The sequence below is a fragment of the Carcharodon carcharias genome, chromosome 4, assembly GCF_017639515.1.
Source record: "Carcharodon carcharias isolate sCarCar2 chromosome 4, sCarCar2.pri, whole genome shotgun sequence".
Lineage (NCBI taxonomy): Eukaryota > Metazoa > Chordata > Chondrichthyes > Lamniformes > Lamnidae > Carcharodon > Carcharodon carcharias.
Window position 1 is genome coordinate 134,965,220 of NC_054470.1, and position 27,202 is coordinate 134,992,421.

Sequence of the window (27,202 nt, forward strand, 5' to 3'; positions counted from 1 at the left end):
GAACTGAGTGGCCATGGCAGCATTCAAACATTAGTAACAGGTATTGCTGTGTAAGTGCTGCTGGATAGAACTTATCGATGGCACATCGCTTTGCTGATGACCAGACTGAAGGAGTGGTAATTGGCTGGGTTGGATTTGTCCTACTTTTTTCTGGACAGGGCACAGTTGGCCAATTTTCACATTGTTGAATAGATGACAGTGTTGTAGCTGTACTGGAACAGCTTGGCCAGGGACGTGGCTAGCTCTGGAGCACAAGTCTTCAGTACTATTACCGGAATATTGTCAGGGCCCATAGCCTTTGCAGTATCCAGTACCCTCTGCTGTTTCTTGGTATCATGTGGAGTGAATAGAATTGGCTGAAGACTAGCATCTGTGATGCTGGGGACGTCAGGAGGAGGCCGAGATTGATCGTCCACTTGGCACTTCTGGCTGAAGGTAGTTGCAAATGCCTCTGTCTTTGCACTGATGTGCTGGGCTTTCCCATCATTGAGGATGCGGTTATTTGTGGAGCTGCCTCCTCCAGTTAATTGTTTTAATTGTCTACCACTATTAATGACTGAATGTGGCAGGCCTGCAGAACTTAGATCTGATCTGTTGGTGGTGAGATCGCTTATCTCTGTCTTTTGCATGCTGCTGCTGCTGTTTGGCATGCATGTAGTCCTGTGTTGTAGCTTCACCAGATTCATGACTCATTTTTAGCTATGCCTGGCTTCTTGCACTTTTCACTGAGCTAGTGTTGATTTCCCCCAGCTTGATGGTAATGGTAGAGTGTGGGACATGGCAGACCATGAAGCTATAGATTACAGTTGAGTAAAATTCTGCTGCTGCTGATGGCACACAATGGCCCGTGGATGCCCAGTTTTGAGTTGTTAGTTCTGTTCGAAATCTGTCTCATTTAGCACGGTGGTAGTGCCACATGACACAATGAAGGATATTCACAATGTGCAGTTGGGATTTTGTCTCTGCAAGGACTGTGCAGTGGTCATTCCTATCAGTATCTACTGATGCATCTGTGACAGGTAAATTCATGAGGATGAGGTCAAGTAGGTTTTTCCCTCTTTTTGGTTCCCTCGCCACTTGCTGCAGACCCAGCCAAGCAACCATTTCATTTAGGACTTGGCCAGCTTGGTCAGTAGTGATGCTACCGAGCCACTGTTGGTGCTGGATATTGAAGTCCCCCCACCCAGAGTACAATTTGTGTACTTGCCACCCTTAGTGCTTCTTCCAATTCGTGTTCAACACGGTTTACTGATTCATCAGCTGAGGGGTAGGGTGCAGTTGTTGGCAATCAGCAGGAGGTTTCCTTGCCCATCTTTGCCTTATTGCCATGAGACTTTGTGGGGTCCCGTGTCAATGTTGACTCCAGGTAACTCTCTCCCAACTCTATAGCACTGTTTCTGTAGGACAGGGAATACCCAGGGATGGTGATGATGGTGCCTGGGAATTTGTCTGGAAGATATGATTCAGAGAGTATCACTATATCAGGCTGTTGCTTGACTAGTCCGTGGGACAATTCTTCCAATTTTGGCACAGAACCCAGATGTTAGTAAGGAAGACTTTGCAGGGTTGACAGGGCTGAGTTTGCCATTGTCATTCCCAGTGCTGAGGTTGATGTTGGGTGGTCTGTCTAGTTTTATTCTGTTTTGTGGACTTTGTAGTGGTTTGATACAACCGGGTGGCTTGCTTGGGCATTTCAGAGAGGACTTAAGAGTTAAAAGCGTTAAAAGAGAGACCTCTTATTTTTAAACTGTATCTCCTATTCCTAATCTCCCCTACAAGAGGAAACATGCTTCTGGTTTCCACATTATCAAGTCCCCTCAGGATCTTATATGTTTGAATAAGATCAGCTCTCATTCTTCTAAACTCCAATGGGTATAGGCCCAAACTGTTCATAAGATAAACCTTTCATCCCAGGAATGAGTGGAGTGAACCTTTTCTGAACTGCTTCCAGCACAGTTGTATTCTTTTTCAAATAAAGAGACCAAAACTGTGTACACCTACTCTAGGTGTGGTCCCACCAAAGCCCTGTGGAGCTGCGGTAAAACTTCCTTATTTTTATATTCCATCCCCCTTACAATGCCATTTGGATTCCTGATCATTTGCTAGACCTGCATACCAACTTCTTGTGATTCATATACCAGGACACCCATTTCCTTCTGTACCACCAAGTTCTCCAATCTCTCTCTATTTAAATAGTGTACTGCTTTTGTATTCTTCCTGCCAAAGTGGACAAGCTCACATTTTCCCATATTATACTCCTATATGCTAAATTTTTTGCCCACTCACTTAACCTATCCTTTTATAGACTATTTACCTCCTTTACAATTTACTTTCCTACCTGCCTTGACATCATCGGCAAGTTTAGCTACCATATATTCGATCCCTTCATCCAAGTCATTGATATAAATTGTAAATAGTTGAGGCTCTGTGGCACTCCACTAGTGCATGTTGCTAACCCAAAAAAGACCTATTTATCTCTCCTCATTGCTTCCTGTTAGCTGACCAACCTTCTAACCATGCTAATATGTTACCCCCTACCACGAGATCTTATTTTGTGTAGTAACCTTTGATGTGGCACCTTATCAAATGCCTTTTGGAAATCCAAGTACACCATATCTACCGATTCCCCTTTATTCATCTTGCTTGTTATTTCCTCGGAGACCCCTAATACTTGAGTTAAATATGATTTCCATGTCACAAAACCATGTTAACTCTGCCTCATCACATTGATTTTCCAAATCTCCTGCTACACCCTCCTTAATAATGGATTCTAGCAATTTTCCTATGACTGGTTTGCTGGGCTATTCCAGAGGGCAGTTAAGAGTCGACCATATTGCTGTGGGTCTGGAGTCATGCGGGCCAGACTAGGTAAGGATGGCAGATTTCCTTCTCAAAAGGGCATGAGTGAACCAGATGGGTTTTTACAACAATTGAGGATAGTTGTCATGGCCACCATTACTGAGACTAGCTTTATATGTCAGATTTATTAATTTAATTTAAATTGCACCAGCTGCCATTTAGGGATTTCAGTCCATGTCTCTAGAGCATTAAGCAGAGCATTAATATTAAGCTCTGAAGAAGAGTCATATGGACTCGAAACATTAACTTTTTTTTCTCTCCACAGATGCTGTTAGACCTGCTGAGCTTTTCCAGTTTTTTCTGTTTTTGTCTCCAGAGCATTAGCTTGGGCTACTGGATTATTAGTCCATTAAGGCATCATTTTCCCACCTTTTCCATTTGCAGTCTCACAGTTTACATTTGCACCTAGTTTTGTATCGTTAGCAAACTTAGATAATTTGCCCTCTATCTCTTCGTCTGAGTCATTAATATGGATTATAAATAACCGAGATCCTAGCACTGATCTTTGCAGCACTCCACTAATCACAGCCTACCAACTTGAAAATGCTTCCTGTCTGTGAGGCAATCCTCCATCAAAGCTGATGTATTGCTGCTAATTCTTGTGTATTAAACTTTCTTGTGTTGCACCTTATTGAATGCCTTTTGGAAATCCAAGTATACTATATCTACTTGCTCCCTTTTAACCACGCTACTGTGTAGGTAACTAACTTCTAATAGATTTGTCTAATATTGATGGTATTTTACAACAATCAGCAATGGTTTCATGGTCATCATCAGACATCTAATTCCAGATTTTTATTGAATTCAAATTTCACCATCTCCCATGATTTGAACTCAGATCCCCAGAGCATTACCCTGGGTCTTTGAATTACTGGTCCAGTGACAATACCATTACACCACCACCACTTCTTTAATAATACATTTCAGCATGATCCTGATGATTGTCACGTCAACTGTCCTGTAGTTGCCTTTATTTTTGTGTCTCCCTTTTGCTAACTTTGGATGTGTTAGGATGAATTCTAGAACCTAGGGAGTTTTGAACAATATAACCAATGCATTCACTACCTCTGCAGCTACTTCTTTTAGAACTCTTTGATTTAGGCCATCAGGTCCTGGGGATTGTTGGCTTTTAGTTCCTGTGTTTTATTAGAGATGGATTCTGTGAAAAGTTGCCCTATATTCTGCGAGCCTTGGAACAGCATCTATAAATGACTGCTGTCAAATGTTTGCATGATGTGAAATTTTTATGCTACTGGATCAACCCAAGTTGCCAGGGAACATTGCCACTTAATTATCTAAAAAGAAAAAATGTGTAGGGTTATATGGAATGGACAAGAGAATGGGACTAGCTGAGTGCTGCATTGAGCCAGCATGGACATAAAGGGCCAAATAGCCGCCTCTTCAGCTAGAATCATAAAACGTTAACAAGTTTCTCCCATATATTTTCTCTCCTCCTATTAATTACCTATAGTTCTTCACTCTTATTAGCCCTTTGGTTACCCTCTATTTCTGGCATATATTTGTGTCTTCTACTGTGAAGATTGACAAATATTTATTTGACGTCTCTGCCATTTCTTCATTCCACACTTCTCCTTCCTCTGCCTTTAAGTGACCAACATTTACTTTAGTCTTTTTTTTAATTATACTTAAAAAAAGCCCTTTCAGTCATTTTTATATTACTGGATAGTTTACTCTTCATTTCTTTTCTCCTTTATTGATTAACTTTTTGGTTATCCTTTGCTGGTTTCTAAAACTTTCCCAATCCTCAGGTTTACTACTATTCTGCGCAGCAAAGTATCTTTTTTTAAATCTAATGCTATCCTTAACTTCACTGGTAAGTCACTTGCTGGCCTTTCTTGCTGAGGTTTTCTTTTTCCATGGAATGTCTTTTTTGAACATTTTGGATTATACCTTTACTTGTTTTCCACTGTTTATTTATCACAATACCTTTAGTCTATTTACAAAACTGGCCTTAGCCAGCTCTCCTCTCATACCTATGTAATTGGCTATGTTTAAGTTTAAGATTCTTGGTTTTGATGGTAGGGGCTGCAAAGCAGGACCAGGTTTTTCAAAAGCTGTTTGAATTTGGAGCATGTGCAGCAACAGACTGAGGCCTGATTTGCGTCCCGGAGTTGATGTGGTGTTGGTAATGTAGCAGTTAAAAGTCTTGACCTTTTGGTGGCATTTCAGCCCAAGGTCAGGATGTGAAGTGCATAGTGAATCCAAGTTCTGCTTCTCTCTCTTTACTTCAGGTTTCCAGCATCTGCAGTATTTTGCTTTTCTTCTGCTTCTCTCCACCTTTTTGCTGCCAAAAGACCCTTGTGGTTGGGAGAGGAGCACAGCACTGTTGTAACAAGGCATCTTTAGGCACAGAAACTTGACTAACCTTAAATTTCATTTCTCAAAGACAGAAATTAGATTCTGATCAACAAACAGTACTCTGAAGATATACTAGTAGAGTAAGAAAGGACAGGTTTTCTTCATAATTCAACATTGAAGAGCATCAGTTTTAAAATATCTGTTATAAACTAGATACCTGCCCAATTGAGACTGGTTGAAGACAACTATATTCTGAAGTAGCCATAAGATTAAAGATGAGATTAAAGACGCATTTCTGTACGGGCATTGCAGCAATAAAGTAGAATTAAGTAACTTTCAGGTGATTGATATAAGAACCAAAGGCGATATGAAGCAAAGCTTTTTTATGCAGCCAAGTGATTATGATCTGGAATTCACTGCCTTAAAGCATGGTGAAGGCAGACTCAATTGTGATTGGAATCTGATAAATGCTTGAGAGAAAATGGGGAAGGTTACGAGGAAAGGATGGGTGCGTGGCACCAGCTAAATGGATCTCGCAGAGGGCCAATGTGGGCTTGATGAGCCAGAAGGCCTCCTGAGCCGTAACCATTCTATGATTCTATATCTTAGAGTGGCAAGAAATTTTAAAAGTAGTCCTTGTTTAAAGAATTAAGAACCTTCATTTATACAACAAAATTATTTTTCATGGGATCTCCACTCTGTTTTTGCAATAAGAACCAAGTAAGCATTATGTATTAAAATACCAATTCTAGTTGCATTCTAAATTATTAATTTAAGGGCTGCATTAACTTAGCAGTAAAAATTATTGTTTTTTTTTCTCTGCATTAAAGCTCACGTGCTAACAAAATATTAGAGTATATAATGGTTTGAGACAATTAAATGTCAGTTTCTGGAGGGATCAAGAGATCTGTAAAAATTGGGTAGGTAGTAAAATCTGAAAAAGGGATGGACATCTTTCACATAATGTCCTCTTTGCCTGTTCTTTAATCAAATGCTTATCTTTTTGAATCCTGTTTGCTGGTGCTGTTGTAGGTACTTTAATAGCATAATAGCATAATAGTCATTAGGAACTTGTGCTGTTGTTGTTTATCTATTTTTAATTGTTCAAGGATCAGAAAAATGGATAAAGCTAGATTAAAATAAATTCTTGCAAAGAAGATGGATAGAATGTGGATATCTGCCTCAAACAATTCATGCTTGCTTAAAATAGGAAATTTGTTGCTGAAAAAGGGTTTAGAGAGAAAAGAGGGACTAATCTATTTGGACTAGTCTTGTGGAGAAAGACATCAGCACAGAGTTAATGTCCCAAATAGCCTGTTTCTACATTGCAGTATTCTATGATTCTATGGAATAAGCCAAAATTAAGTTCCCATTTTAAAATTCCTAGCTGTTTAAAACAGTAAGCAACTGACAGATCAGAATGGCCTTGGGTTCAATCTTTGCTGAGTTAAAGTTACCTCTGCAGTTATGTTGTGGGATCATAATCTAGGAAGCCTTTTAAGGCTTTGCTAGAAATCCCTTTGTTTTCAGATGCAGTAGCACATTAATCCAATCTGAACTAAGAATTCCATGCTAAGCAATTCTTTTCTATTATCTCAGTACAATGTCAGTGCCAAAAATCTTTAATTTTTGAATACAATATTTTTAACAGTTGAAATTGTGCTAGTTTGTACTTTGCTTCAACTTAGTATTGTGCCTCAAATGTTGCACAAACTGGATGGAACTTTCAACTCGGGGCGGGTTGGGGTGGGGGTGGGGGGGTGGGGTCTAAAATACATGGTAGCAGATTGGCTCTCCTGGCAGTAGGCTTTTCAAAGACTTTCTATTGGTTACCTCCTGCTGGATTTTGGGTGTTCCTCCATTTTTGTATTTTTATGGCTTCTTTTCCCTGTCACAAGCAACGTTCCTTCTAAGTCGTGCAGCAATCCAGCCCCTTTAAATTATCAACTATGCGCAGGCATGCTAAAAAAAATTTTTTAGTGGCCATGCACTTTAGCAACTCGCCATCTACACCAAAAATAAATTAGAGCGAATGTTAGAAGTAAGTATCCATTTTTCCTAGTTGTTATTGGAATGCAAATTGCGCAATACAAAATGCTGAAGATTTTTTTGAAGTACCACTGTACTGCAGATTGAGATGAGGAGGACTTTGTAATAGGCTGATAATAAAGGTGTATTGACACTTGGTGTGTTATCCACATCTATTGTTATCTCAGGACTTAAAAGAGCCTTTTGCACCTATCACAATGTCACTGGGCCCAATCTCCTCCATCTCTGTTTCATGAGGTGGACTGAAAGAAAAGTTTTACCATCTTCGGTAAGATTTGGAACAGCATCTGCAAATAGGTGTACACTACACGTGTATTATCAGCTCTCAAAGGTTTCCACAATATAAGCCTTCTATGCTACTGGATCCACCTAAATCGCCCAAGGAACAAGTGCCACTTTGCCATAAAGGGAAACAAAGTAGCTTGTGTGTGCGCGCGCGCAGGTTGGCAGAGGGGGTGGGGTTGCTTTGTTAGTAAGAAATGAAATTAAATCGATAGCAAGAAATGTCGTAGGGTCAGATGATGTAGAATCTGTGTGGCTAGAGCTGAGGAAACGCAAAGGTAAAAAAACCATAATGGGAGTTACTTACAGGCCTCCGAACATTAGTCAGGATGTGGGGCACTAGATACACCAGGAGATAGAAAAGGCATGTAAGAAAGGCAAGGTTACAGTGATCATGGGGATTTCAATATGCAGGTAGACTGGGAAAATCAGGTTGGTAGTGGATCCCAAGAAAAGGAATTTGTGGAATGTCTACGAGATGGCTTTTTGGAGCAGCTTGTGGGGGAGCCCACTAGGGAACAGGCAATTCTAAATTTAGTGATGTGTAATGAGGCAAATTTGATAAGGGAGCTTAAGGTGAAGGAACCCTTAGGAGGAAGTGACCATAATATGATAGAATTTACCCTGCAATTTGAGAGGAAAAAGCTGGAATCAGATGTAACAGTATTACAGTTGAATAAAGCCAACTACCGAGCAATGAGGGAGGAGCTGGCCAGAATTGACTGGGAGATGAGTCTAGCAGGAAAGACAGTGGAACAGCAATGGCAGGAGTTTCTGGGAGTAATTTGGGAGACGCAGCAAAAATTCATCCCTAGGAAGAAGAAGCATGCTAAAGGGAGGAGGAGGCAACCATGGCTGACAAGGGAAGTCAAGGACAGCATAAAAGCTAAAGAGAAAGCATACAATGCGGCTAAGAGCAGTGGGAAACCAGGGGATTGGGAAGCCTACAAAGACTAACAGAGGACAACTAAAAAAGAAAGAAGGAGGGGGAAGATTAAATATGAGGGTAAACTAGCCAGTAATATAAAAGAAGATTGCAAGAGTTTTTTTTTAGATATATAAAGGGTAAGAGAGAGGCAAAAATGGACATTACGTCCTGGAAAATGACGCTGGAGGAGTAGTAGTGGGGAACAAAGAAATGGTGGCCGAACTGAATAGGTACTTTGCGTCAGTCTTCATGGTGGAAGGCACGAGTAACATCCCCAAAGTTCAAGAGAGTCAGGGTCAGAGGTGAGTATGGTGACCATTACCAAGGAGAAGGTGCTAGGAAAACTGAGAGGTCTGAAGGTGGATAAATCACCTGGACCAGATGGATTACACCCCAGAGTTCTGAAGGAGATAGCTGAAGAGATAGTGAAGGTGTTAATGGCGACGTTTCAGGAATCACTGGAGTCAGGGAGGGTCCCAGAGAACTGGGCAAGAGAGCAGGGTGGAGTGTTAAAATGGCAAGCAACAGGGAGGTTTGGGTCATTCTTGCAGACAGACCGCAGGTGTTCTGCAAAGCGGTCTCCCAGTTTACGTTTGGTCTCTCCAATGCGGTCTCCTCTACATCGGAGAGACCAAACGTAAACTGGGCGATCACTTTGCAGAACACCTGCGGTCTGTCCACAAGAATGACCCTGCTCTCTTGCCCACATGTCTGTCCTTGGCTTGCTGCATTGTTCCAGTGAAGCCCAACGCAAACTGGAGGAACAGCACCTCATCTTCCGACTAGGCACTTTACAGCCTTCCGGACTGAATATTGAATTCAACAACTTTAGGTCTTGAACTCCCTCCTCCATCCCCACCCCCTTTCTGTTTCTTCCCCCTTCCTTTTGTTTTTTTCCAATAATTTATATAGATTTTTCTTTTCCCACCTATTTCCATTATTTTTAAATCTTTTATGCTCCCCCCACCCCCACTAGAGCTATACCATGAGTGCCCTACCATCCATTCTTAATTAGCATATTCGTTTAGATAATATCACCAACTTCAACACCTCTGTGTTCTTTTGTCTGTGACATCTTTTGATGATCTGCTCCTATCACTGCTTGCTTGTCCCTACAACCACACCACCCCCCCCCTTCACTTCTCTCCCCCCAACCCAAACCACCCCCACCCCACACCTCCCCTCCTTAAACCAGCTTATATTTCACCCCTCTCCTTGGATTCACCTAGTTCTGTTGAAGGGTCATGAGGACTCGAAACGTCAACTCTTTTCTTCTCCGCCAATGCTGCTAGACCTGCTGAGTTTTTCCAGGTAATTCTGTTTTTGTTTTGGATTTCCAGCGTCTGCAGTTTTTTGCTTTTATATTTATATATAAGGGGAGGTCATGCCTGACAAATCTGTTAGAATTCTTTGAGGAGGTAACGCGTAGGTTAGACAAAGGAGAGCCAATGGATGTTATCTACTTGGACTTCCAGAAGGCCTTTGACAATGTGCCGCACAGGAGGCTGCTCAGTAAGATAATAGCCCATGGTGTTAGAGGCAAGGTACTAGCATGGATAGAAGATTGGCTGTCTGGCAGGAGGCAGAGAGTGGGTGTAAGGGTGTCCTTCTCAGGATGACGGCCGGTGACTAGTGGAGTTCCACAGGGGTCAGTGTTGGGACCACAACTTTTCACTTTATACATTAATGATCTAGATGAAGGGACTGAGGGCATCCTGGCTAAGTTTGCAGATGATACAAAGATAGGTGGAGGGACAGATAGTATTGAGGAGGCGGGGCGGCTGCAGAAGGATTTGAACAGGTTAGGAGAATGGGCAAAGTGGCAGATGGAATACAACGTGAGGAAGTGTGAGGTCATGCACTTTGAAAGGAAGAATAGAGGAATGGGCTATTTTCTAAATGGGGAGAGAATTCAGAAACCTGGAGTGCAAAGTGACTTGGGAGTCCTAGTCCAAGATTCCCTTAAGGTTAACTTGCAGGTTGAGTCGGTAGTTAGGAAGGCAAATGCAATGTTGGCATTTATTTCAAGAGGACAAGAAAAGAAAAGCATGGATGTGCTGCTGAGGCTTTATAAGGCTCTGGTCAGACCACATTTAGAATATTGTGAGCAATTTTGGGCTCCGTATCTCAGGAAGGATGTTCTGGCCCTGGAGAGGGTCCAGAGGAGGTTCATGAGAATGATCCCAGGAATGAAAGGCTTAACATATGAGGAACGTTTGAAGACTCTGGATCTATACTCGATGGAGTTTAGAAGGATGAGGGGGGATCTGATTGAAACTTACAGAATACTGAAAGGCCTGGATAGAATGGATGTGGGGAAGATGTTTCCATTAGTAGGAGAGACTAAGACCCGAGGGTACAGCCTCAGAGTAAAGGGAAGACCTTAAGAACGGAGATGAGGAGAAACTTCTTTAGCCAGAGAGTGGTGAATCTATGGAATTCATTGCCATAAAAGGCTGTGGAGGCCAAGTCATTGAATGTATTTAAGATGGAGATAGATAGGTTCTTGATTGGTAAGGGGATCAAAGGTTACAGGGAGAAGGGGGGAGAATGGGGTTGAGAAACCTATCAGCAATGATTGAATGGCTGAGCAGACTTGATGGGCCGAATGGCCTAATTTCTGCTCCTATGTCTTATGGTCTTATGGCCACGTTGGGAATTTGGCACACGTACATGTACTTCCAAGTGATAAATGCCATGTATGCATGGGGAGAGTAACTTGACACCTTTCTCTGGAAAGGAGACATTCGTTTGATAAGCTGGCATAGTTCCTTTGAATGTAAGGTTTTTAAAGTTCCGCCCATGTCGGCATAAGAGACCATCTATGAAGTAGGATTTGCTCTCAATATCATGCTTGAAGTACCTGATCATAAATATCATTTTATGTGTATAAACGTAACTGTGGAGGTAACTTAACGAACTCAGATGAGATTGAACCTAAGGCCATTCTGATCCCTGTCAGTTACTTATTGATTTAAACAGCTAGGAATTTTAAAATGGAAACTTAATTTTGGCTTATTCCATAGAATCATAGCCTGTTTCTACATTGCAGTATTGTATCTGGGACATTAAGTCTGTTCTGATGTCTTCCCTACAAGACTAGCCTAAATAGGTTAATCCTTCTCTCCCTAAACCTCTTAATATTTATTTTTCAGCAACTAATTTCCCACTGAAAGCAAGCATGAATCGTTTGAGGCAGAGATATCCCGCTACAATGCCTTAATTAGGCAGCAGTGCACAGTACCTGGATTTTTGGAATGAGAATGGCCTTGAGATCAGGCTAACCTCCACTGACTCCACTAAATGATCCCTTAACAGCTAACGAGCATTCCTCAATTGCTATAGCTGATTGTACCCAACCAGAATGCTATAATGAAACACTGTGCAACAATGTGATGCTTAATGATACCGCCCAGCGTGTTCAAGAGTTTGTAACTTACTTTTATGCCATACTTTATGGGGCTAGATTAAAACTGTCCAAAATTAAGGAGTAGGATTGTAATAATGCCGGTTAAATTATTTTCAGATATGGTGTATGTGGTTGATTGCACTGACTCTTTTTGTTACATCCCTCCTTATAGCTCACATTTGATGTTGCCTCCCAAATCCAAATCCCTCCCTAGTGTTCCTGTAACTCCATGTTTGAATCTGTTCAATTATGGAATTGTGTAGAATGTGCAGCATAGAAACAGACCTTCAGCCCAGCAGGTCTGTGCCAACGTTTATATTTTCCATCAGCCTTCTCTCACCCTTTTTCTGACCTAATCAGCATATGCTTCTATTTCTTTCTTTCTCATTTGTTAACATTGTTTCCTCTTGATTGCATCTATTCTAATCACCTCAACTGAAGGATGGGAATGTCCTTGAGAGGTTGCATGGGACATTTACCAGAATGGCTCCAGGGATGAGGGATTTTCACTATAGGCTAGGTTGGAAAAGTTGGGGTTGTTCCCCTTGGAGCAAAGGAGGTGGAGAAGAAACTTCATAGAGGGGTACAGAATTATGAAAGGTTTAGACAAGGCAGGCAAAGAGAGGCTGTTCCCTTTAGCTGATGGTACAAGGACTAGGATCAACAATAGCATCTACCCAGCAATGTGAAAAATTGCCCAGGTATGTCCTGTGCACAAATAACAAGACACGTCCAACTTGGCTAATTATCGACCCATCAGTCTACTCTCAGCCATCAGTAAAGTGATGAAAGGGTCATCAACAGTGATATCAAGTGGTGATTAGCAATAACCTGCTCACTGATGCTCAGTTTGGGTCCTGCCAGGGTCACTCAGCTCCTGACCTCATTACAGCCTTGGTTCAAACATGGACATGAACTCCAGAGGTGAGGTGACATCGAAGCAGCATTTGACCAAGTATTGCATCAAGGAGCCCTAGCAAAATTGGAGTCAATGGGAATTAAGGGTAACCCTCCACTGGTTGGAGCCAAATATAGGGCAAAGGAAGATGGTTGTGATTGTTGGAGGTCAATCATCTCTGTTCCAGGGCATCACTGCAGGAGTTCATCAGGGTAGTGTCCTATACCCAACCACCTTTGACTGTTTCAACGATGACCTTCCTCAGAAGTGGGGATGTTTGCTGATGTTCACCACCATTTGCGACTCCTCTGATACTGAAGCAGTCCATGTCCAAATGCAGCAAGACTGGGAAAATATCCAGGCTTTGGCTGATAAGTGACAAGTAACATTCATGTCACTCAAGTGCCAGACAATGACCATCTCCAACAAGAGAGAATCTAACCATCTCTCCATGACATTCAATGGCATCATGATTGCTGAATCCCTCATTATACTATTAAAATATAAAAAATATATAAATATTAAAAGAAAACTAGAGAACATAGATTTAAGGTTTTAGGAAAATGGTACAGGGGGTGTGAGGAAGAACTTTTTTTTAAACAGTGAATGGTAAAGATCTGCAGCTCACTGCCTGTGGAGATGGTAAATGTGGAGACTATCAATGATTTCAAAGGGAATTGAATGAGCACTTGAGAGAAATAAACCTGCAAGGCTTTGGAGATTGAACAGAGGAATGGTGTTGACTGGATTGCTCTAAAGAGAGCCAGCATGAACCTGATTAACTGAGTGGCCTCCTATGCCGTTATGACTCTATATAACTTATTGCGATGGCAAAGCTCCATATTCTAACTACTCTGGGTTTACCTGTTGAATTTATTCATGACAATATTTATGGCCCCTAGTTTTTGTGTCTTCTGCAATTGGAAACATTTTGTTTGATCTACCCTAGCAAGCCTGTTTATAATTTTGAAGACCTCAACCAAGTTACTCTTCAGTTTTCTCTTTCATCCGAACATACAAATTAGGAGCAGGAGTAGGCTATTTGGCCCCTCGAGACTGCTGCACCATTTAATAGAGTCATGGCTGATCTGATTGTTGCCTCAACTCCACTTTCCTGCCTACGTCTTATACCCTTTGAATCCCTTATTAGTCAAGAGTCTATCTACCTCTGCCGTAAAAATATTCAGTGACCCTGCCTCCACCTCTTTCCTAGCAAAAAGAGCCTCCCTGTTCCAGTATAAACTTTTAAAATCATTTTTGCACTTTATACATGCCTATATATCCATTTTATAACATGGAGACCAGAAATGTACACAGTTCCCAAGTGTGGATTTCACCTCTGCCACAGTATTGAAATGGCCCTAATCCAAGCCACAAATAGCATTCGTTAACTGATCATGGTGCATTGTTTCTCCTTTTAAAGCCATACTTTTAAAGCTAGGTTTATGTGCAGTACTGTCACTGACATAATCTATCTGGGAATGTTGCCTCACTCACTAATTGTATTCATGATCATTTGAGGAATTTTGCATTTAACATAAAACATCAAAATATGCTATGGATTCTAATAAACATATGGATAGCCTTTTAAAGCATTTAAGATGGTAACAATTCATCTAATGGACTCTCATACCTCTCCTTGCTCATTGTTGTTTTTCCAACATGTCTACTCAATAGAGAATGTATTTATAATTTCTTTCACTTAGCTGCAAACTCTGAGGCTGAGGGGACATAGTTTGGAAGAGAAAAGGTGAACTGAAAAAATCAATTCACTTGTTATGATGTAACTCATTGGGTTTGTAGATTATAAAATGGATGTGCTTTCCATGTTTATTCACTGTTAAGAATGTAGGACTATTTATGTTGAAGTAGTTTTCTTTAAGTGTACATTTATCTTGGAATACAAAATAGATATTTTTGCACTGCTGTGTAATTTTGATTTTTCTCTTAATTTGATTTTCATTTAATTCAGAAGTTATTTTTGTACCATTTCTAGGTAAACGAGTGCAGATTCGTAAACCAGCACCAGGCATCCCAGATGCTGTACCTGAACGGAAACGGTCAACTCCCATTAATCCTGCAAGTACAATAAGGAAGTGCAATATAAACAACAGTGTTTCCCAACGATCTTATAGGGATAGGGTAATCCACTTATTGGTACTAAAACCCTTCAAGAAACCAGAACTTCTGGCCCGATTGCAGAAAGATGGTGTTAGTCAGAAAGACAAGAACTCTCTCGGACCAATTCTACAACAGGTCAGTGGTTGCAGACATGCTTTTCATTCATCACTCTTCAATCTAATTCTTGAAAGTAGGCATAACTGAAGATTACCCATTCTCTCCCATTCCCTCACCTTATTTTTCTAATCGTGTCAGCTTATGCTTTGTACACTAATTTTAGAAATTTAAAACTTGCTTGAAAGCATTCTAGCAAGTAAAACTGGCTCAATAAAGAATGGTTCCACACACAAAGTTACCTAAATCTTCCTGTCCAAACTTGTGTATTATTTCTGTCTTTGATCCATTTATTTGGGGGAGACTGTGGCATATTGATAATGTCACTGGACTCGTAATCCAGGCTAATGATCTGTAGACACAGGATCAAATCCTATTATGGCAGCTGGTGGAATTTAAATTCAATTAATAAACCTGGAATTGAAAACCAGTTGCAGTAATGGTGACCACGAAGTTATCATCGATTGTTGTTTTAAAAACCCAGTTGGTTCTATAATGCTGTGTAGAGAAGGAAATCTGTCATCCTTACCTGGTCTGGCCTGCATGTGACTCCAGACCCACAACAATGTAGTTGACTCTTAACTGCCCTCTGACATGGCCCAGCAAGCCACTGGGTAATAAATGCTGGCCTTGCCAGCGACATCCACATCCCATGAAAGAATTCAAAAAATAAAACTTGGTAATTGTACTGAGTAGCTTAAAGTCTAAGTAAGCCAGTCATTCAAATTAAAACTAAATGCTCTCAATCAGGAGCTAATTGTAAATCATTGGCTACTATTAAATTTCAACCTTTTAATTGCAGCTTTATGAATGTTGAAATGCAAGATTATTGCTTTAAATACAGCAGACTATCCTTTGCACTCAATAGTTTGTAATAGTAAACTGTAAGGTGACATGCATTTATTAATGATGTATGGACTGTAAATTTTGGTTGTGTGAATATTGTCAGCATGGTTAGAAAAAGCCTTGCATAATATCTTTCATAAAACAATGGACCAGAATTTCTTGGAGCATCCTGGATAAGTAACTTGAAAAGACCATAAAGGACCATGTAATATCTGATCCTTACCTCAAATTTGCCTGTCTTTGGTCTGTATGCCTTGATGCACTTATCCAACAAAAAAATTCCATTGACCTCAACTTTGAAAATTTCAATTGACCCAGCATCCTTGGCCAGTTGAGAAGAAATTGCAAATTTTCACAAAAATTGTGTGTAAAAGTGCTTCTTGATTTTACTTCTTTATGGCCTGGTGCTAATAAGATTATTCACTCTTGTACTGGAATTCCCCCATTCAAAGTAATGACCATAATATGATAAGAGTTTTACATTATGTTTGAAAGTGAAGTAGTTGAATCTGAAGCCAGGGTGTTAAATTTGAACAAAGGAAATTGTGAAGGTATGAGGGGGCATATTGGCTGAGGTGGATTGGGAAAATAAATTAAAAGGTGTAACGGCACAAGGCATGATAGTCTTTAAAGAATTATTGCATAGTTTTACATCGACTGTACATTCCTTCAAGGCGGAAATACCCAAAAGAAAAATCAGTCAACTGCGGCTAACGAAGGAAGTTAAGGATTGTATAAAATTAAAGGAAAGGCACATGGGATAGGAGGTAATATACCAGCATGGGTTAAGGATTGGCTAGCAGGAAGAAAACAGTAGGAATAAACAGCTCATTCTCACATTGGCAGGCTGTGACTAGTGGGGTACTGCAAGGACCAGCACTTGGGCCCAGCTGTTCACAATATATATCAATGATTTGGATGTGGGGACCAAATGTAATATTTCCAAGTTTGTGGATGAGACAAAGCTAGGTGGGAATGTGTTGCGAGGAAGATGCAAAGTGACTTCAGGAGGATTTGAACGGACTTGGTGAGTGGGCAGGGACATGGCAGATGGAATATAAGGTGGAAAAATGTGAGGTTATTCACTTTGGTAAGAGGAACAGATACGCAGAGTATTTCTTAAATGGTAAAAGATTAGAAAGTGTAGGTATACAAAGGGACCTGGGTTTCCTTGTGAGCAAGTCACTGAAAGCTAACATGCAGGTGCAGCCACCAATTAGGAAGGCTAATAGTATACTAGCCTTTATTGCAATTGTATTTGATTAGCGGAGTAGCGAAGTCTTGCTTCAATTGTATAGAATTTTGGTTAGACTGCACCTGAGGTACTGTGTGCAGTTTTGGTCCCCTTACTTTAGGAAGGATATTGTTGCCATGGAGTGAGTGCAATGGAGGTTCACCAGACTTGTTCCCAGGATGGCGGGACCGCCCTATGAAGAGATACTGGGGAAACTGAGCCTGTATTCTCTTGAATTTTGAGGAATGAGAGGTGATCTCATTGAAATCTGCAAAATACTTAAAGGGATAGACGGGGTAGATTCAATAAGATCTTTCCCCTGGCTGGGGCGTCTAGAACCAGGGGACACGTTTCCAAAATAATGGGGAAACCACTTGAGACCGAGGTGAGGAGAATTTTTTTACTCAGGGTTGTGAATCTTTGGAATTCTCTACCCTAGAGGTCTGCGGAAGCTCAGTCATTGAGTATGTTTAAAGCAGATGTTGACAGATTTCTAAACACCAAAGGCATAAAGGGATAAGGATAGTAAGAGAAAAAGAAGTGAGTGATCTGCCATGATCGTATTGAATGGTGGAGCAGGTTCTTGGGCTGAATGGCCTACTCCTGCTCATATGTTCCGAAGCAGTGGTGTTGCAGCCAGTAGTGAACGGAAGATAATTTGAGCAGATGAGAGGACTGATGCAAACCAATGCTGTTTGCGGGGTTGGGTACCTGATTTTTGTTCACTTTTTGTTACAACCCCAACTGATGATAATACTGGACAAGTCAGATCCCAGAGTGAAACCTGGCTTGTAGTTCCTAATTTCTTTTGGAAACCGTGGAGGAAAGTTATTGAACAAATTCACAGGAGTCTGTTGATGAGCTTCTAACACAGAATAAAATATTTATTGAACAAGAAAAAATGAATTGTATTACACCAGACAAAAAGGTTGAAAAGATCTCCGTACAAAAAAAATGCTTCAAATTCACATCTATTCCTTGACACTAGCAATATCTTTCCAGACACATAAACCAAAGAAGAATTACCACTTTCTTCACAAAGGCTTCTTGCTTGGGACTGGCACAGTTGCAAACAATTTTCTTTTGGTGAATCCCTGAGCATTAACTCGATGCTTTTCACCCAAACCGCATTCCAAACTCACTGTTTCTTCAACTGCAGAGCAAATGAGTTCTCTAAATTGTCTTCCAGTAGCATCTCTGCTAAACTGATAACTTTGCTGTGTTCTATAACTGACTATTCAGTCAATTACTGTCCCCAATAGCCTTGTAGTGTTTCTTATCAGAGCTTAGAATTCCTGTCCCCTCTGTCTGACACAAACTGAAATCTGTCTTTTTTTCTGTGCCTGTGTCCCTGGACACTTGTTGCTAGACAACAACAAAGTTTTTTTTCTACTTTGTCATAGTAATAGTCACAGAGGTCTACAGCACAGAAAAAGGCCCATCAAGTCTGCGCCTGTCAAACAAGCACCTAACTATTCTAATCCCATTTTCCAGCACTAGGCTCATAACCTTGTATACCATGGCATAGCAAGTGCACATCCAAATACTTCTTAAACGTTATGAGGGTTTCTGCCTCTACCACCCTTTCAAGCAGTGAGTTCCAGATTCCCACCACCCTCTGGGTGAAAAAATTCCCCTCTAACCCGTCTGCCCCTTACCTTAAATCTGTGCCTCCTGGTTATTGATCCCTCCACCAAGGGGAAAAGTTCCTTCCTGTCTACCTTATCTATGCCCCTCATAATTTTATACACCTCAAACATGTCCCCCCCTCAATCTCCTCTGCTCCAGGGAAAATAACCCAGTCTATCCAATCTCTCCTCATAACTAAAACTCTCCAGCCCAGGCAACATCCTGGTAAATCTCCTCTGCACTCTCCTAGTGCAATCACATCCTTCCTATAATGCAAATTCCAGAACTGCACGCAATACTCTAGCTGTGGCCTAACCAGCGTTTTATACAGTTCTAGCATAACCTCTCTGCTTTTATATTCTATGCCTCAGCTAATAAAGGCAAGTATCCCATATGCCGCCTTAATCACCTTATCTGTCTGTCCCACTACCTTAAGGGACCGGCGGACGTGCACACCAAGGTCCCTCTGATCCTCGGTACTTCCCAAGGTCCTACCATTCATTGTGTATTCCTGTGCCTTGTTTGTCCTGCCCAAATGCATCACTTCATACTTATCCATATTAAATTCCATTTGCCACTGATCAGCCCGTCTGACCAGCCCATCTATATCCTCCTGTAATCTAAAGCTATTCTCCTCATTATTTACCACCCCACCAATTTTCGTGTAATTTGTGAACTTACTGATCAACCCTCCTACATTCAAGTCTAAATCGTTTATATATACCACAAACAGCAAGAGACCCAACACTGATCCCTGTGGAACCCCACTGGATACAGGCACCCAATCACAAAAACACCCCTCAACAATCACCCTCTGCTTCCTGCCACTCAGCCAATTCTGGATCCAATTTGCCAAATTACCTAGGATCCCATGGGCTCTTACCTTCACTATCAGTCCCCCATGCAGGACCTTATCAAAAGCCTTGCTGAAGTCCAAGTAGACTACATCAATTGCATTGCCCTCCTCTGCATACCTGGTCACCTTTTCGAAAAATTCAATCAAATTAGTCAGACATGACCTCCCCTTGACAAAACCATGCTGACTATCCTTAATTAATCCCTGCCTCTCCAATGCCCTCTTGAATGCCTCAACTGAACCTGTCTCCACCACACTTCCAGGCAGTTCTTTCCAAACCCTAACAACTTGCTGTGTGAAAAAGTTTTTTCTCACCTCGCATTTGCTTCTTTTGCAAAACACTTTAAAACCATGCCCTCTGGTTCTCGATCCATTTACCAGCGGGAACAGTTTCTCCCTATCTACTCTGTTCAGACCCCTCATGATTTTGAAAACTTCTAGCAAGTCTCCTCTTAGCCTTCCCCTCTCCAAGGAACACAGCCCCAAGTTTTTCAATCTTTCTTCATAACTGAATTGTCTCACCCTGGAACCATTCTCGTAAACTTCTTCTGCACTCTCTCCAAAGCATTTAAATCCTTCCTATAGTGTGGCACCCAGAACTGTCATCAATACTCCAGCTGAGGTCTAACCAGTATCTTATACAAGTTCATCAACACCTCCCTGTTCTTGTACTCTATGCCCCTATTAATGAAGCCTAGAATACTGTATGCTTTAGAAACAGCTCTCTCCACCTGTCCTGCCACCTTTAATGACTTATTTAAATACACATGCAGGTCTCTCTGCTCCTGCACACCCTTTAGAATAGTACTTTTTATTTTATGCTGTCTCTCCATGTTCTTTGTACCAAAGTGTATCACTTCATTCTTCTTCATATTGAATTTCATCTGCCACCTATCTGCCCACTCCACCAATGTATCAATGTCCTTTTGAAATTCTGCACCGTCCTTCTCAAGTTTACAGTTCTCCCAAGTTTTGTTGTCCGCAAACTGGCAAGGGTCCCAATACCAACCCCTGGGGAACTCCATTACAAACCTTCTTCCAGCCTGAAAAATACCCATTAACCATTACTCTGTTTCCTATCCCCCAGCCATTTTTGTATCCCTGGTTGGTACTGCCCCTTTTATTCCATGACGCATAACTTTTCTCCAGTGTTTTGTGTGGCACTATTGAATGCCTTTTGGAAGTCCATATACACCACATCAATGGCCTTGCCCTCATCAACCATCTCTGTTACCTCTTCAAAAAACTTCAAGTTAGTTAGACACGATTTTCCTTTAATAAATCCATGCAGACTCTTCCAAATCAATTCACGTTTTTCCATGTGACCATTAGTTCTAACCCAAATAATTGTTTCTAGAAGTTTCCCCACCACCGAAGTTAAACTGACTGGCCTGTAATTGTAGGGCTGATCTTTACAACCTTTTCTGAACAAGGGCATAATGTTTGCAATTCTCCAGTTCTCTGAAACCTCCCGCGAATCCAGGGAACATTGAAAGATTATTGCCAGTGCCTCTGCGATTTCCACTCTCGCTTCCTTCAATATTCTTGGATGCATCTCATCCGGTCCCAGTGCCTTTACCAACAGCTTATCCAATACCTCCTCCTAGTTAATTTTGAACCCTTCTAGTGACTGAGTTTCCTCCCCTGTCACCATGGCCCGAGCAGCATCTGCCTCATAGGTAAAGACAGATGCAAAGTATTCATTTAACACCTCAGCCATGCTTCTTGCTTCTGTGTAAATCCCTTCCCCTACTCCTTTTACCACCCTTTTTACTATCGACGCGCTTATAGAATACCTTGGGATTTCCTTTTATGTTAGCTGCCAGTTTTTTTTTCATAATCCCTCTTTGCTTCTCATGTTCAGTTTGGTTCTCAATTGTATTTGCTACCTGACACCTGTCATAAGCACACTTTTTCTTCTTTAACTTAATTTCTATCTCCTTTGTCATCCAAGGAGCTCTGGATTTGTTGTCCTACCCTTCCCTTTTGAGGGAGCATACCCTGACTCTGCACAAACTATCTCCTCTTTGAAGGTAGCCCATTGTTCAGTTACAGTTTCTCCTGCCGATCTTTGGTTCCAGTCTATCTTGCCCCATTGAAGTCTGCTCTCTGCCAGTTGGTTATTCTTACTCTGGATTGACCAATGTCTTTTTCCACCGTCACCCTAAACCTTACGATACAATGATCACTGTCCCTTAAATGTTCCCCCACTGTTACTTGATCTACTTGGCCCACCTCATTCCCAAGAACCAGATCTAGCAGTGCCTCCTATCTTGTTGAACTGGACACATACATACTGCTGTAGGAAATTTTCCTGAACACAATCTAGGAATGCTTGTCCCTCACTGCTCCTACACTACTGCTTTCCCAGTCTATATAGGGGTTATTAAAGTCCTCCATTAAAACTATTCTATGATGTTTAGACCTCTCTATAATTTCCTTGCAGATTTGTTCCTCCATATCTTTCCCACTAGCTGGTGGCCTATATGTTACACCGAGCAATGTAATTGCACCCTTCTTATTCTTTAGCTCTAGCCAAATCAATTCTGTCCTTGAATCCTCTGACACATCCTCTTTCTCCAGTACTGCAATACTCTCCTTCACCAAAAACGCCACCCCAACTCCTTTTTTCCCTTTCCTATCTTTTCTGAACGTCTTATAACCAGGAATATTTAACACCCAGCTCTGCCCTTCCTTAAGCCAGGTCTCCATTATCGCCACAACATCATAATCCCACTTGGCAATCTGTGCCTGTAACTCCCCAGTTTTATTAACTATACTCCTTTCCTTCACATACATGCAGTGTAGTCCTGATTTAGACTTCATTACTTGCTCCCTTACTCAAAGTCTATCTATTAATTTACTATTCTCTGTTTTAGTGCTATCTGCCTCTCCTGCCATTCAGTGCGCTCTGGTATTACTTTCTAATATTCCCACCTGGTTCCCACACCCCTGCTGAGTTAGTTTAAACCCTCCCCAACAGCACTAGCAAAATGACCCGCAAGGAGCAGATGCTATCCGTCTGGCTTGTACAGGTGCCATCTGCCCCAGAGCCAGTCCCACTGTCCCAAGAATCTAAAGCCCTCCCTCCTGCACCATCTTTCCAGCCACGCATTTTATCTTCCTATTTCTGTGCCCACTTGCACATGGCACTGGGAGTAATCTGGAGATTACTACTTTAGAGGCCCTGTTTGCTATTTTTCTACCTAGCTCCCTAAATTCTGATTGCAGGACCACATTCCCCCTTCCTACCTATGCCATTAGCGCCATTGTGGACCACGACCTCTGGCTGTTAGGCCTCCCCCTCAAGAATGTCCTGCAGCCATTCTGTGACATCCTTGACCCTAGCACCAGGGAGGCAACAAACCATCCTGAAGCCATGTTGATAGCTGCAGAAATGCCTGTCTGCTCCCCTAACTAAAGAATCCGCTATCAGTACTGCCCTTCCGCTCTTTTTCCTCCCCTTCTGTACATCTGGGCCACCCGTGGTGCCACAGGCTTGGCTCTTGCTGCACTCCTCCAGGGATCTAATGCCCTCTCCAATATCCAGAATGAAAAACCAGTTAGTGAGCGGGACCACTGGGGACTTCGGCACTACCTGCCTTTTTCTCTTAGACTGCCTAACCTGGCTCAGGTCGTGGCTGATCCGATTGTGCCCTCAGCTCCACTTTCTTGTCTGCCCTCCCTGCCCCCCATATACCCTTTAATTACCTTGCTGATCAAAAATCTATCTAATTTGGCCATGAATATATTCAATGACCCAGCTTCCAATGCTTTCTCTGGGGAAGAGAATGCCACAGACCAATGACTGCCTGAAAGAAAAAAAATTCTCCTTATCTCAATCTTAAATGGGGGCCCCCTAATTTTTAAACTGTGCCCTGGTTCTAGACTACCCCACAAGACGGACCATCCTCTGAGCATGCATGCTGTCAAGTCCCCTCAGGATCTTATTTTTCAATAACCTTACATTTTCTAAACTCCAACGGATTTAAGCTCAGCCTCTCCTCAAAAGATAGGCCCTTCATCCCAGGAAGCAATCAAATGAACTTTATTTGCACTGTTTCTAAAACAATTATATCCTTTCTTAAGTAAGTAGACCAAAACTGTACAAAGTATTCCAGAAGTAGATCTCACTAATGCCCAACTTTTATACTCCTACTTTTATACTCAATTCCATTCCATTTGTCTTCCTAATCTCTTGCTGCACCTGCATATCACCTTTTTGTGACTCATGTACCAGGACACCCAGACCCCTCTGTACTATAGAGTTCTGCAGTCTCTCCATTCAAAAAATATGCTGCTTTTCTAGTCTTCCTGCCAAAGTGGACAAGTTCACATTTTCCCATATTATACTCCAAATGCCTGAATTTTGCTCACTCACTTTAACTATCTAAATCCCTCTGTACACATTGTCCTCTTGACAAGCTACTTTCCTACCTATCTTTGTGTCATCAGCAAATTTAGTTGCCATAGCATTATTAGACGGGGCGACGGAATGCAAAGTGCTGAGTGTTCTAATACAATTAAACTAATTATGATAGTCTTACCACTAGGTCTGCCTTCCCTACTTGGGATGTGGTGTAAATCTTGTACAACATTTGCAGAGTCATAGCTGTCATAGTGTAACTATATATCCTATCAACCTTCAATACCAACAGTCCTGGTCTTGGCTATCTTTGGAAATGTTGGAGGAGAGGATATGGAAACTGCAGTATAATGTAGCCTTTTCTGACTTCAGGACAACTGTCCCATATGTTGCTGCTGCTTACTGCGAGGTCAACATACTGTCAAGTATTTTACACAGTTTATTTATAGCCAGAGCAGTTTGATTTACTTTAGAAGCAAAATTTTATATCTAATGCAGTAACATCGTGGAATAATTGCTGACTGTGTTGGGGGTGTGAGAAGAGGAAGATCTAGGACTGTCCATGGCAAATGTTATGTGCATACAGCTCTAGGCATACATTGTTTACTTTTTACTATGTCCTGAGTATATGTACATTTTTTTATAAATCATGCCGCTACAATTGGGAAGTTGAGGCCAAGTACAGTATTCAAATGAAACCAGTTTAGAGAGTGAGTGGGCTTGGGCATTTGGTAAACCATTTGCTTGCTGGGACCTAGAAACTGATCTCTGGGGGAAGGAACGTTTAGTGCGTTTTGGACAAATATTCAGGATTGGAAAATCTCTAGGGTTGCGGGAAAGTGTTGAGAGATCATCGTCCAGAATTGGAGCAGAATTGCATTGTCAGGGTGGCTTTGAAGTGCCCTATAAAGTGCAGTGGGAACATTTAGGAACAACAGTTGGTTTGAGGCTGCATTTATTGATTTGTTTTTATTCCTTCTGCTGCTGAAGCTGGAAGCCATTAGAATATGAGACAATGATTGCTTTTTTAACTTGGGTATTTAAAAATATTACTTTCCAACTGGTGCAGATCATTTTCAGAAGAGAAAACAAATCAACCAACCAGTGGTTTTGGCGTGGGAATGTGTGTTGTGTCTCAAAGCTGCAATACTATACTAGTGCTGATTTTTGGAGCAGACACTGGTATGTTTATTACAGGTCCCTCTTACCAACTCCTAAAATGGTTTTGTTGAATTCAGAGCCTGGCAGAGCAGAGCATGCAACTTTCCATGAATTGTCACCTTATTCATCTACTCTAAATATATGCAATATGTGTTAATGTATTGACTTTAATTTGGAAAATTAATAAAGCATTAGGGTTGCAATGAAAAAAATTTAAATAGTTACTAAAATTTCACTGATCTTGACCACTGATTTTGTTTTACGAATTAACTTAGAGTCATGGAAGCAAAAGGGTGGTGCATGGATTTCACCCAGCAGACCTTGAGCAGAAATTCACCCATATACCTGTCAATCTACACTGCCTTCTTTTTCAGGAGTATATTCCCTGCAGGCACCTCTATCTATGCCCATTTGCAGCAAAATTAGTAATTGATTAGTGTCTTCCTTCATCCTGGTTAATGGACTGGGATGAGAGAAACTGTTCCTTTTTATATTTGTCAAACTGGACTCAGTTGTGGCATCCCAAACCTAGCCTACGTTTTACTGCACATTCTTCCATACCTGTAGCCTGCTTTCTCTTTTAAACTATGTGTGACTTCAGTTTGTTGAAGACAAATCATGTTTCATTAACTTGATTAACTTTTTTGATAAGCTAATGGAGAGGGTTGATGAGGATAATGCAGTTGGTGCACATTGGCTTCCAAAAGGCCTTTGATAAAATGCCAGATAGGTTTGCCAGTCAAGTTGAAGCCCATGTGTTGGAATTCAGGATATCCATCAATTAACTCTCTATCCTTTTATTCTTATTCTGAATTGAATCAAAGTGATGACCCTTATTGGTGACAGTGGCTATATTTTATTCCGTATGAGTAAGATTTGACATGTATTGATGTCTGAGCAGTAGTATCAAAGCATAACAGGATTACCATTACATCCTGGATGGAAGCACAAACTCCACATAACTACTCCCCGGTCATGCACCAGATATAGCTGCATCAATCAATGCAACATTTAAAACATCTGCAATTCCGGTGCTTGGGGAAATTTCCTCTTAGACTTTGCTGTGTAAACAAAGCATATGGAGATTGATTTAACCCAATTATTACCTCACTATCATTTGAATAGCCCAATTACAAAAGATGTCATTTATCCATCTGCCTGTCTAGCCAGGTCAAACTCTCAAGATCTCTGACTTCCCACATTCGAACTCCTCTATCAGCTCATAAACATTCCAATGCCAAGCTTGACTAAAGCAAGACAAACATGGTGAACTTGATGCTTAGCAATTTTGTCTTGGCTCTACACACATTTGGATCTCTGAGGTTCCCCTAAGGTATTTTTTATCTTTCAGTTTTCAAGCAGCAACCTATCTATTTTCATGCTCTGCTAGATTTCTGCTGAAGTCTACCTTTTTAACATTTGATCAGACCACCAAGTCATCTCTCGGCCACTTTTACCCTAGATGTATCACAAGCAGAAATAAAATAATTCAGTATAAGATTAAGTGTAACAATGAAATTAAAGGAAAGTACAGCCAGTCATAAGTATTTTCAGTAATTAGTAAGAAAGCCCAATGTAGGGATTTCCCCTGGAATCTTACAGATGAAGTAAAAGGAACAGTGCAGCATGAATGCAAAATTAGCTAAGTGACAGGAAATGAGAGCAATGGTGAATGGTTGTTTTTTGGACTGGAGGAAGGTATAAAGTGTTCTCTGCTGATTAGTACAAGGGCTCCTGTTTTTCTTGATCTATATTAATGACTTGGACTTTATTGTCCCCTGTACAATGATGGAAAACTTGGAATTATATTGAACTGTGGGAAGGGTAATGATGGACTTCGGGAACCTATTAAACAGGCTGGTGGAATGTGCAGATATGTGGTCGATGAAATTTAATGCAGGAAAGCACGAACTGATATATTTTGGTCAGAAGACTGAAGAGAGGCAATGTAAAATGAGTACAATTCTAAACCAGAGTGTAGGTACAGAGAGACCTGGGATTTATGTGCACAAATCATTGTGGGTATTGGGGCAGGTTGAGAAAGTGGTTCAAAAGGCATATGGTGTCCTGGGCTTTATAAATCAAGGTATAGAAAACAAAAGCAAGGAAGTAATGATGAACCTTTATAAAA

General features: G+C 41.2%; 1 protein-coding gene across 2 annotated transcripts in view; it reads left to right on the top strand.

Annotated features, from left to right (window-relative positions):
* Positions 1–27,202, top strand: part of ell2 (elongation factor for RNA polymerase II 2) — a 170,388-nt gene that overhangs the window by 75,535 nt on the left and 67,651 nt on the right. For both annotated transcript variants that reach the window (XM_041186087.1, XM_041186088.1), the window contains exon 5: positions 14,741–15,000. In XM_041186087.1, coding sequence (XP_041042021.1) covers positions 14,741–15,000 — 260 coding nt within the window. The remainder of the gene's footprint in view (positions 1–14,740; positions 15,001–27,202) is intronic.